The sequence below is a fragment of the Mytilus trossulus genome, chromosome 4 (assembly GCF_036588685.1).
Source record: "Mytilus trossulus isolate FHL-02 chromosome 4, PNRI_Mtr1.1.1.hap1, whole genome shotgun sequence".
Lineage (NCBI taxonomy): Eukaryota > Metazoa > Mollusca > Bivalvia > Mytilida > Mytilidae > Mytilus > Mytilus trossulus.
The window spans coordinates 26105017-26116362 of NC_086376.1; the positions used below are offsets into that span (position 1 = coordinate 26105017).

General features: G+C 32.2%; 1 protein-coding gene across 1 annotated transcript in view; it reads left to right on the forward strand.

The window, feature by feature from the left end:
• LOC134714961 (elongator complex protein 1-like) overlaps positions 1 to 10526 on the forward strand; it is a 67833-nt gene extending 57307 nt beyond the window's left edge. The window contains exons 28-34 of the mRNA XM_063576706.1: positions 1602 to 1664; positions 2154 to 2328; positions 2625 to 2751; positions 5935 to 6062; positions 8696 to 8850; positions 9477 to 9552; positions 10373 to 10526. Coding sequence (XP_063432776.1) covers positions 1602 to 1664; positions 2154 to 2328; positions 2625 to 2751; positions 5935 to 6062; positions 8696 to 8850; positions 9477 to 9552; positions 10373 to 10452 — 804 coding nt within the window. The 3' untranslated portion in view covers positions 10453 to 10526. The remainder of the gene's footprint in view (positions 1 to 1601; positions 1665 to 2153; positions 2329 to 2624; positions 2752 to 5934; positions 6063 to 8695; positions 8851 to 9476; positions 9553 to 10372) is intronic.
• Positions 10527 to 11346: the final 820 nt, after the last annotated feature.

Here is an 11346-nt window from a genome sequence, read left to right on the forward strand (position 1 = left end):
TACCTCCCTTACACTGCTTGAAAATTATGTATTAAGGAATGATGATTGTTTTGAGATGATTAGCTTTAAATTTATTTCGCCTTGATGGAGTCAAAAAGTGAGACATAGGTACTGGTATGCTGTTTCTGGAGGCGGTGACGGTGGCATCAACAATGTATTAGTTTGTGATTAGGTCTAGTTTATGGTGAACCACAAGCGATAGGTCAATCATATTTGGTATGCAGTTGTATAAGCATAGGCACATCTCAATCCATGGAGATTATTTGGCCCTGTACCCTCAGTCATGGTCTATTGACTTTGAAACTTTTGCTTATTTTACATGTATTAGTTTGTGATTAGGTCAGTTTATGGGGAACTATATGTGGTAGGTCAATGATATTTGGTATGTAGGTGCATAAGCATCAGCATATCTCATTTCCATGGAGATAAATTGGCTCTGCCCCCTAAGTCATGGTCTATTGACTTTGAAAATTTCCGAGTTATCATGTATTAGTTTGTGATTAGGTCATTTCAAGGGGAACCATTAGTGGTAGTTCAATGTTTATGGGTATTCAGTTGTATAAGCATTTGGACATCTCATTTCCATGAAGAATATTTGGCCTCACAGCTCAGTCACAGTCTAATGACTTTGAAACTTATCTTAGTTTACATGTATTAGTTTGTGATTAGATCAGTTTAAGATGAACTGCTAATGTTAAGTCAATGATATTTGGTATGCAAATTTATTGGCATTTGCAAGTATCGTTTCCATGGAGATTATATAGCCCCACCCCTCTTATTGACTTTGAAACTTTTCTATAGTTTACTAGTTAATGTTTGTATTTAGATTTGGGGACGACATATTATAAGTCAATGGTCATGATGGTATTTGGTATGCAGTTGTATAAATATTGGCACATCCCATCTACGTGGAGATTGTTAATCCTTGTAACTCAGTCATGGTTCATTGACTTTGATTATTTTCATAAATTGTGTAAGATGTTAAAGTATTGCTATTTTGATTTCAACATTTGCATAATCAAAATTACAAAAAGGCACATATCTCTGTGATAACAGTTTATTAGAAGTTACTATTAATCAATATTAATTTTAACCATGACTGTTTGTCATTTTATATTTTAATATTTTATGATATATTTAAATGAGTAGTTATTGTCGCAACTCCATTAGAAATTTTAAATGAGATTGATTTTGTAATAAGGGAAAGGGGGAGGTGATACAAAGTAGGGGGTGTAAATAAGAATTTGTGAGAATACAATTTTTCTCATTTTAGATTTCAGAAATTAAAAAATATTTGTTTTGAGGGGATTAATATTCAACAGCATAGTGTATTGCTCACAGTTCATTAGACCTCATTCATTTTGTGTCAGAAACTTATGCTGTGTCAACTATTTAATCACAATCCGAATTCAGAGCTGTATCAAGCTTGAATGTTGTGTCCTTACTTGCCCATCTGTTCAGGGTTTCGACCTCTGTGGTTGTATAAAGCTGTGCACTGCATATAAATGATAAGGCTAAAAAATAGTATGTATTTATATGTGATCTTGATGCTGTTAGATGTGATGATTCAAATCATTAGTTTAATCAAATATATATTTTAGGATGTAGAAGAGTCCATTGTTTGTCTGATAGAAGGTTGTTTGTGGGAAGAAGCTCTCAGAATGGTATGTTGTTATTGGGTTTTTTCAATTTGAATATGTGTCAAAAATCAGCTAAGTTGAACTGTTAATTTACTTGTATGTATCTCATTGGGCACGTATGAACACATTTGCTTTTACATTTGGTTTCCATACGCTATAAACTAAGTGACAACACATTTATAGGTGATTAATAACTTGTCATATAAGTAAGTACAAATAGATTAACAGCTATGTTTGGTTTATTCTTGAAGTTTACCCTGAATATCCTTACATTTATCCCATGATTTCATTTGAATGTCCTATTTTTTTGCAGTTTTATTTTAGAGTCAATATTACAGTTACTGTTAATATTAATAAAATTGATTGTAAATGTTTATATATATAATGACATGCTCCTGTATCAACTCTATTAAAGAAGTAGACATCTATTTTTAAAAGAATTGAATGCTTCTTTTTGTAATTTTATTGAGTGTAAAAGTGTTCATGAAACCACATTATTGTGATATCTTATAGATGTACAAGCACAGCAGAACAGACTTCATAGAGTCCAATCTGAAAACAGCCTTGGTAGAGACATGTGAACATCAGACAGACACCTTGAACAACTTACATAATGATTTTGACAAATATACTAACAGGCTAGATGCTGTCAGGAAGCAGAAAGAGAAAGAAAGATTGGAATTTCTAGGTAAACTTCAACTGCATTCAATGGAAGTCTTAAAAAGTTTTGAATTATTTTGAATTATTTAGACAGTAAACAGCTTAAAAATTAGAAATGGATTGTTTTTCACCAATGCTGGTGCTTTTGGTGTCAATTTTCAATTACCCCCTGGAAACCCCATTTTTTTTCCTGTGAAAAATATCTCCTAGTATTTCATTTATATTCTTTTTGGTGATTTTAACTAAAATTCTCCTGACTTTATAATTATTTTTATTGATATGCACTCCAATAATTAGAGTAAATACTTTGTTTTTCTACAACAGAATCTGGTGGAGACTTGGGTGCTGATGCAGACTTGTATTCAGACACCAGTAGTGCTACAGGGGAGAGTGTCCAGTCATCCAGATATTCATCAGATAGTAGACAGTCTTCTTACAGTAAATCATCAGGGTATGTTAGGATCACTATTATTTTTTTATGCATGGTAAAGTTTTAAGATGTACATGTCTGTCTGGCAAGATTAATCTGACCTTGATTTCATTTTCATTTTTTTATACGACCGCAAATTTTGAAAAAAATTTCGTCGTATATTGCTATCACGTTGGCGTCGTCGTCGTCGTCGTCGTCGTCCGAATACTTTTAGTTTTCGCACTCTAACTTTAGTAAAAGTGAATAGAAATCTATGAAATTTTAACACAAGGTTTATGACCATAAAAGGAAGGCTGGTATTGATTTTGGGAGTTTTGGTCCCAACATTTTAGGAATTAGGGGCCAAAAAGGGCCCAAATAAGCATTTTCTTGGTTTTCGCACTATAACTTTAGTTTAAGTCAATAGAAATCTATGAAATTTTGACACAAGGTTTATGACCACAAAAGAAAGGTTGGGATTGATTTTGGGAGTTTTGGTTTCAACAGTTTAGGAATTAGGGGCCAAAAAAGGGCCCAAATAAGCATAATTCTTAGTTTTTGCACAATAACTTCAGTTAAAGTAAATAGAAATCAATGATATTTAAACACAATGTTTATGACCACTAAAGGAAGGTTTGTATTGATTTTGGGAGTTTCGGTCCCAACAGTTTAGGAATTAGGGGCCAAAAAGGGACCCAAATAAGCATTTTTCTTGGTTTTCGCACCATAGCGTTAGTATAAGTAAATGGAAATCTATGAAATTTAAACACAAGGTTTATGACTATAAAAGGAAGGTTGGTATTGATTTTGGGAGTTTTGGTCCCAACAGTTAAGGAAAAAGGGGCCCAAAGGGTCCAAAATTAAACTTTGTTTGATTTCATCAAAATTGAATAATTGGGGTTCTTTAATATGCTGAATCTAACTATGTATGTAGATTCTTAATTTTTGGTCCCGTTTTCAAATTGGTCTACATTAAGGTCCAAAGGGTCCAAAATTAAACTTAGTTTGATTTTAACAAAAATTGAAACCTTGGGGTTCTTTGATATGCTGAATCTAAAAATGTACTTAGATTTTTGATTATTGGCCCAGTTTTCAAGTTGGAGGTCCAAAATTAAACATTGTTGATTTCATCAAAAATTGAATAATTGGGGTTCTTTGATATGCCAAATCCAACTGTGTATGTAGATTCTTAATTTTTGGTCCAGTTTTAAAATTGGTCTAAATTAAAGTGCAAAGGGTCCAAAATTAAACTAAGTTTGATTTTAACAAAAATTAAATTCTTGGGCCTCTTTGATATGCTGAATCTAAACATGTACTTAGATTTTTGATTATGGGCCCAGTTTTCAAGTTGGTCCAAATCAGGATCTTTAATTATTATATTAAGTATTGTGCAATAGCAAGTCTTTTCAATTGCACAGTATTGTGCAATGGCAAGAAATATCTAATTTCACAATATTGTGAAATAGCAATTTTTTTTTAATTAAGAGTTATCTTTCTTTGTCCAGTATAGTAAGCAAGAAATATCTGCAAGATTTTTTTTTAATTGGAGTTATCTTTCTTTGTCCAGAATCAACTTAATCTTTGTTATATACAATATACAATGTATATTCACTTTTTACTACCAACTGATAAATTTAAATAATCTTTACCTTTCAGTGATAACAAGCAGTTTTTTTACATCTTAATATTTTATGATGTATTTAAATGAATAGTAATTGTTGCAAACTCCATTAGAATATTTTAATTGAAATTAGTTTTGGAATAAGGGAAAGGGGGATGTGATTAAAAAATTGGGTTGAATTTTTCTCATTTGAAATTTCATAAATAAAAAGAAAATTTCTTCAAACATTTTTTTGAGAGGATTAATATTCAACAGCATAGTGAATTGCTCTAAGAGAAAACAAAAAATTTAAGTTCATTTGAATACATTCATTTTGTGTCAGAAACCTATGCTGAGTCACTTATTTAATCACAATCCAAATTTAGAGCGGAATCCAGCTTGAATGTTGTGTCAATACTTGCCCCAACCGTTCAGGGTTCAACCTCTGCGGTCGTATAAAGCTACGCCCTGCAGAGCATCTGGTTTTGGTTAATATACAGTTTTGGAGGTTTGGTCAGTTTCTTGCATTCTGTAAGTAACAGGTCAACTATATTTGGTGTAAGAAATGATTTTAAGGTTTTGTACATATATTTCTGGCTTGATTTATCAAACCTTGACCTCATTTTCTTTGATCATGTTTATATTTATGTGATAGGTACTTGGAGTTAAACTTTATATTTAGGAGTTTTAAAATAAAACCAATGGTCCGTAAAGCAGGCAAGCATTTCAGCACATGCACTGAATACCTGCCAACTTTTCAAAATGCACATATGAGTTTTGCTTGCAATATGACTGTCATAGTCCTAAAAAACCTTCAAGGGGGCCTTCAAATACATTTTAATGTTGTTTTTTGGCTTCTTCATGCTTTTGTAAGCCTAAAGTCATTGTGAAATTAACGGTTTTGTTTAAATTATGGACAAAATTGCTCTTTTAAAATTTCAGTTTGGGAGCCTCCATGGGGGAAATCCCCCATAAATAGTGACAGTTGGCAGGTATGGCACTCGGGCGCATTTCATTTGCGCCAATTTTAAAAAAATCAAACCTTTCATTTGCGCCCCAAGGTTATATATCATTAGCGCCAAAAAAAACAACCTTCATTTGCGCCATTTTACAGGTATGACAGGTAATATAATGGAAAAGTTAAATATTATTTACGATTTATTTTGTTTTTTGTTTGTACATAACTCCCCCCTGGATATATGTGTGAGTTCATACTCATTTCTAATACAAAACTGAGAGTCACTAAGGTTATAATTATATATATAGTGTTCACGTGACCAGTCCAGTGTGAGGTGTCAAGATGGACATAGTCAAATCTGAGACAAACAGAGGAAAGAATTCTGTGATATTTGAAAAACTTTATGTTTTATACTATTATTACCTGTATTTACCTGTACTTACCTGTAAAATTGGCGCAAATGAAAGATTTAGTTTTTGGCGCAAATGAAATATGGTTTGTGGCGCAAATGAAAGATTTTTTTGGCGCAAATGAAATGCCAATTGGCGCAAATGAAAAGCACCGATGGCACTCTTGTCAAAGGTTCTGTGCAACAGTTAAAAACGATGTATGCCATATAATTAAAAAAAATATTGATTATTAAAGCAAAATTCTGTTTTCATGACAGGAAGTCTTCCAAGAACAGAAGGAAAGCTGAACATAAGAAATGGAAGTTAAAGGAAGGAAGTCAATATGAAGATTTAGCATTAATTGCAGCTTTGTCTACAATTATAAAAACAGTGGATAATCTCAGAGGTAAGTATATATATAATATATAAACAGGGATCAGTATCCATATGTTAGGAGGGCCTTTTGGGTCTTACCCTGGTATACCTTTTCATTAAGTAGACAGACATATCTATAGTTAGATGTGATACACATATATATATATATTGTTTGGACCACACAGTAAATCAAAAACAAAGTCAAGTATGCGTATCAAATCAGTTCTTTAATTTCGTTGTTTACGATACGATTCTTTGCAAATACATAAATTATAAATCATAAATAACAGTGAAACTAAATTCCGTTATCCATAAAAATAATATACAGCGCATTAATTACTTCTCAATCCTAAAAATATAAAGAAACATGTTTCCTGATAAAAGTGCAAAGTTTGCACAAATGATTAAATCAATATATTTCATTTACGGAACATTGTTACAATTCTTGCTAAAGAAATGAATGATAAAGTCGGATTAAATATATTCTTACAGATTATGCTCTCTTATAAAAAACATCTTGTGTGTCCAAATAAAATCCAAATAATAAACTGCCGTAAACAAATTGAAATAACATTCATAGGAAAACAAAACGTCATAAAGACGGACGGCAAATACAGCAATAAAATTGAGAATGGAAATGGGGAATGTGTCAAAGAGACAACAACCCGACCAAATAAAAAACAACAGCAGAAGGTCACCAACAGGTCTAAATATATTTAGCGCCGTAAACGTCAATTATTACAAAGAAAAAATAGCTTTTACAAAAAGCTTACCTATAGATTAAAAAGTGACAGCCAAGTGACGATCTATACACTATTAGTACTTATATATAAATGTATCTTCTACCAAATATTAAAAATAAGAATATAAATAAATATAATTCTTACATAAATTAATATAATAAATTCGTATATTTTAACAAATTTGATTCGTTTAGGGATAGTCACATGTTAAACTATATTTTCGAAGGTAGAGAGAAAACAGCAGATAGCAAAAAGCATATTGACCGGCAAAAAGCATATTGCACGGTTATTTTTATGCCCCACCTACAATAGTAGAGGGGCATTATTATGCCCCACCTACGATAATAGAGGGGCATTATGTTTTCTGGTCTGTGCGTCCGTTCGTCCCTGCATCCGTTCGTCCGTCCGTCTGTCCCACCTCAGGTTAAAGTTTTAGGTCAAGGTAGTTTTTGATGAAGTTGAAGTCCAATCGACTTCAAACTTGGTACACATGTTCGCTGTGATATGATCTTTCTAATTTTAATGCCAAATTAGAGATACTCCAATTTCACGGTCCAATGAACATAGAAAATGATAGTGAGAGTGGGGCATTCGTGTACTGAGGACACATACTTGTTAGATTAGCTTTCTGTGGCCGTGTGTTACCTTTCCTTGTCAGTTTTAATCTAGCGTCGTACATAAATATATGTTTACATCTTAAGACTTGTTAGTCTCCATAGTCAGTATTAATATATGTACAGAGGTCTTTATGTCAAGATGTGTGGTGTATCTATTTTGTTTAAGAAATTGGATCATCCCAAAGGTTATAATTAGATGTAGTCAAGCAGGTGTTGTTGAGTAAATTTTAGGTGATTTATATGAGTTGATAAAGATGATGGATAATTTCATAGTTCTGTATGAATATTTGCTCATTGTTTTGATATCTGCTGCATATTTAGAAATGGAAAATTAGTACAAAACAGAAAGTGCCAAAATATGTCCATTTCTTTAAGATTCTTCAATAAATAGTGATTGTCAAGTATCTATGTTTAATTGATGATCCTATCTTTGTGTAAAAAAACTGTCTCATTATCTCAGTATTTATTAGTAGGTATGAGAGATAGTACACATGGTGATGTCTCCTCATTCATCATTATCTCAGTATTTTTTAGTAGGTCTGAGAGATAGTACACATGATGAGGTCTCCTCATTCAACATTATCTCAGTATTTATTAGTAGGTCTGAGAGATAGTACACATGATGAGGTCTCCTCATTCAACATTATGTCAGTGTTTATTAGTAGGTCTGAGAGATAGTACACATGATGAGGTCTCCTCATTCAACATTATGTCAGTATTTATTAGTAGGTCTGAGAGATAGTACACATGATGAGGTCTCCTCATTCAACATTATGTCAGTGTTTATTAGTTGGTCTGACAGATAGTACACATGGTGATGTCTCCTCATTCAACATTATCTCAGTTTTTATTAGTAGGTCTGAGAGATAGTACAAATGATGATGTCTCCTCATTCAACATTATCTCAGTATTTATAAGTAGGTCTGAGAGATAGTACAAATGATGATGTCTCCTCATTCAACATTATCTCAGTATTTATTAGTAGGTATGAGAGATAGTAAACATGATGATATCTCCTCATTCAACATTATCTCCATATTTATTAGTAGGTATGAGAGATAGTACACATGATGATGTCTCCTCATTCAACATTATCTCAGTATTTATTAGTAGGTCTGAGAGATAGTTCACATGATGATATCTCCTCATTCAACATTATCTTTGTATTTATTAGTAGGTATGAGAGATAGTACACATGATGATGTCTCCTCATTCAACATTATCTCAGTATTTATCAGTAGGTCTGAGAGATAGTACACATGATGATGTCTCCTCATTCAACTTCTTCTATCTTTACATTACAGATGAGATCCAGTCCCTATTAAAGGCACTGGTTCAGTTCCATTTTGACAAACAGGCTGTTGACCTACAGAAGAAGTATGGTGACTGTCTGTCTGATATAGAGAAAGCTATTCCAGATATATGGAGTGATGAAGCTACAGAAAACAGAAATGAACCTGTAAGCACTCATGACAATAAGGGTTGTTCTACAAATCAACAAAAACATACATAGCAACCAGGAAAGGCAATTTGAATGTGCTACTGTGGATTGGTGTTAAATATTCTGTACAAGTTAATAAGATATGCAGGTCTCCAAATTTGCTTCTATGGGTGGTTACTTGATTCTTTACAGTACTTTCCCTGTGTACACTATATGCTTTAATGAAAGATTGCATTATATGAGCTAAGTCACACAAATTTTTTGCCTGTATATGACCAAAGGATTTTATGTATGTTCCAGCACTCAATAATGTAGAGTTTTTCTGTGTGAGGAATTTTAGATTTGCTGTTCCTTTTTATTGCTGATTGTTTAGGAGTAGTATACACTCATGCAACAGTGCAAAGCCCCTTAATGTTAGTACTGCCACTTCAGTTTCACAATAATAGTTTGACATCTTTAATAAAGCTTTAATTTTCTATATCTGAACCAAAAATTTAACATTACTCAAATTATTTTAAAGTTAAGCTTTTCTTATGACACCATTCATGTTTATTCATTCATATATTAAATGTAAAATAATCCTGTATTTGCATATTTGAATCAAGTCGTTTGTGTTGATAGTCTTTTAATCTTTTTGCCTTCAGGTACTAGGACCTATGACAACAGCTAATTCTATAGCTCAAGCAGTGCAGAGAGGTCAAGTTGTTTCTGAGAAACAAGGTAAAAATACTTAACTTACCTTTATATTATAATTTCAGTTTAGAAATACTTTATCCATTATTTTTATTATGCCCCATTTATGGGCATTATGTTTTATGGTCTATGTGTCCATCTGTCTGTTCAATTGTTCGTAGGGCCATTCCTCCGTCTGTCCCGCTTCAGGTTAAAGTTTTTGGTTGAGGTAGTTTTTAATGAAGTTGAAGTCCAATCAACTTGAAACTTAGTACACATGTTCCCTATGACATGATATTTCTCATTTTATTGCCAAATAAGAGATTTTACTCCATTTTCACAGTCTACTGATCATAGAAAATTATATTGCGAATGGGTCATCTGTGTACTATGGACACATTCTTGTTAAAGATTTAATTTTGTACTATACATAATATATTCAGATGGAAGGCTTTCCAATTAACAAAAAAAACTCTGAAATAATTTCAACACAAAAAAAACAGCACATTTATCAAGGTAAAAGATCACTGAAAACTTTTTGGGGCAATTAAAACTTGCATTAAAGAAAAACAAGAGGTGATTAAAGACTATATGATTTTGAAAACAGATTCTATTTTGTATGTGATATTTATTTCAAGGAATGAATTCTTTAAAACTATTTTAAAATTTTGGCAGAAGCATCCTATACTAAAGGCACTTCCACTTGCACACTTGAGGTTTAACAATGTAGTATACATGTTCATGCATATTAAATATTTACCATAAATCAAGATTAAAAAAGTTAAAATTTACTTATTTCTTCAAGAGATCATGCAGGTTATTATTTCATGGCCTCATTCTTGAATAAATGTTTTCATTTTCTTTTCAGATCCAATTATAAGGACAGCACCTACACTTAACAAGGATAAGAAATGGAAGCTTTCAACACTGGATATTGGGAAAAGCTGATGAAGTGCAATAAACTCTCATTTGTGATTGACTGTGATGTTAAAATATAAAGAAAAATAAAGTAAAGAAAATTATTAATTTTATAGTATTTGTGAGGCCAAAAAGATATGTAAACATGTAATCCTGGATGTTATTTCTGGTTGTGTCACATGACAGAGGAGCTATAGGAATCATCCGTTCTGTTATTCTACATTGTTGTAGACCATGTCACGATTTGGCAATGTTCAACTTCTTGAAAATAGCATGCCAGAATTAAGTCAAAAAATGGTAAACAACACGTTTTATAATTTATTGCGTTCGAAGCGCTTTTCTGGATTTACCTTCATCAGGAACGCTCAAAGCCAAACATTTGAAATCCGAAGATGTACAAGTACCAAAAATCGTTGAAGAGCTTTATGTCTAAAATACCAAAAATAAATAGCCAAATTCGTCTAAAGCCAACTTTTGCCTGAGGGAGTTGAAACCTTAGTTTCATAATAATTTCAAAATTTATAAACAGACATTGCACAAGTCTTCAACAGAGTTTAAAGAAGGGCATCTGATATGTCATTTTTCATAAGTGACTTTTTAGGTTAGTTACATCAAGTCATGAACAAAGGCATTTCTGGTTACATCAGTTTGTTAATTCCTACCTCCTTGAAAACCTCTTGGCAGAATTCATCCAAACATGTTTCAGTTCTTTTTTAACTCTTTTGCTGTTTCTTTATAGAATTTTTAAAACTCTTTAATTTCCATAAGTCTCAGTTATAGATAGGATATAACAATGAAACCATTGATATTATGAAAAAGAGACAACTTACTGATTGTACTTTTTGACAATGAAGCAATTTAAAGAATGTCTTTGGATGATTTTTTCTGAAGAAAGACTCACAATGGTAATCGTTTTTAGACCAG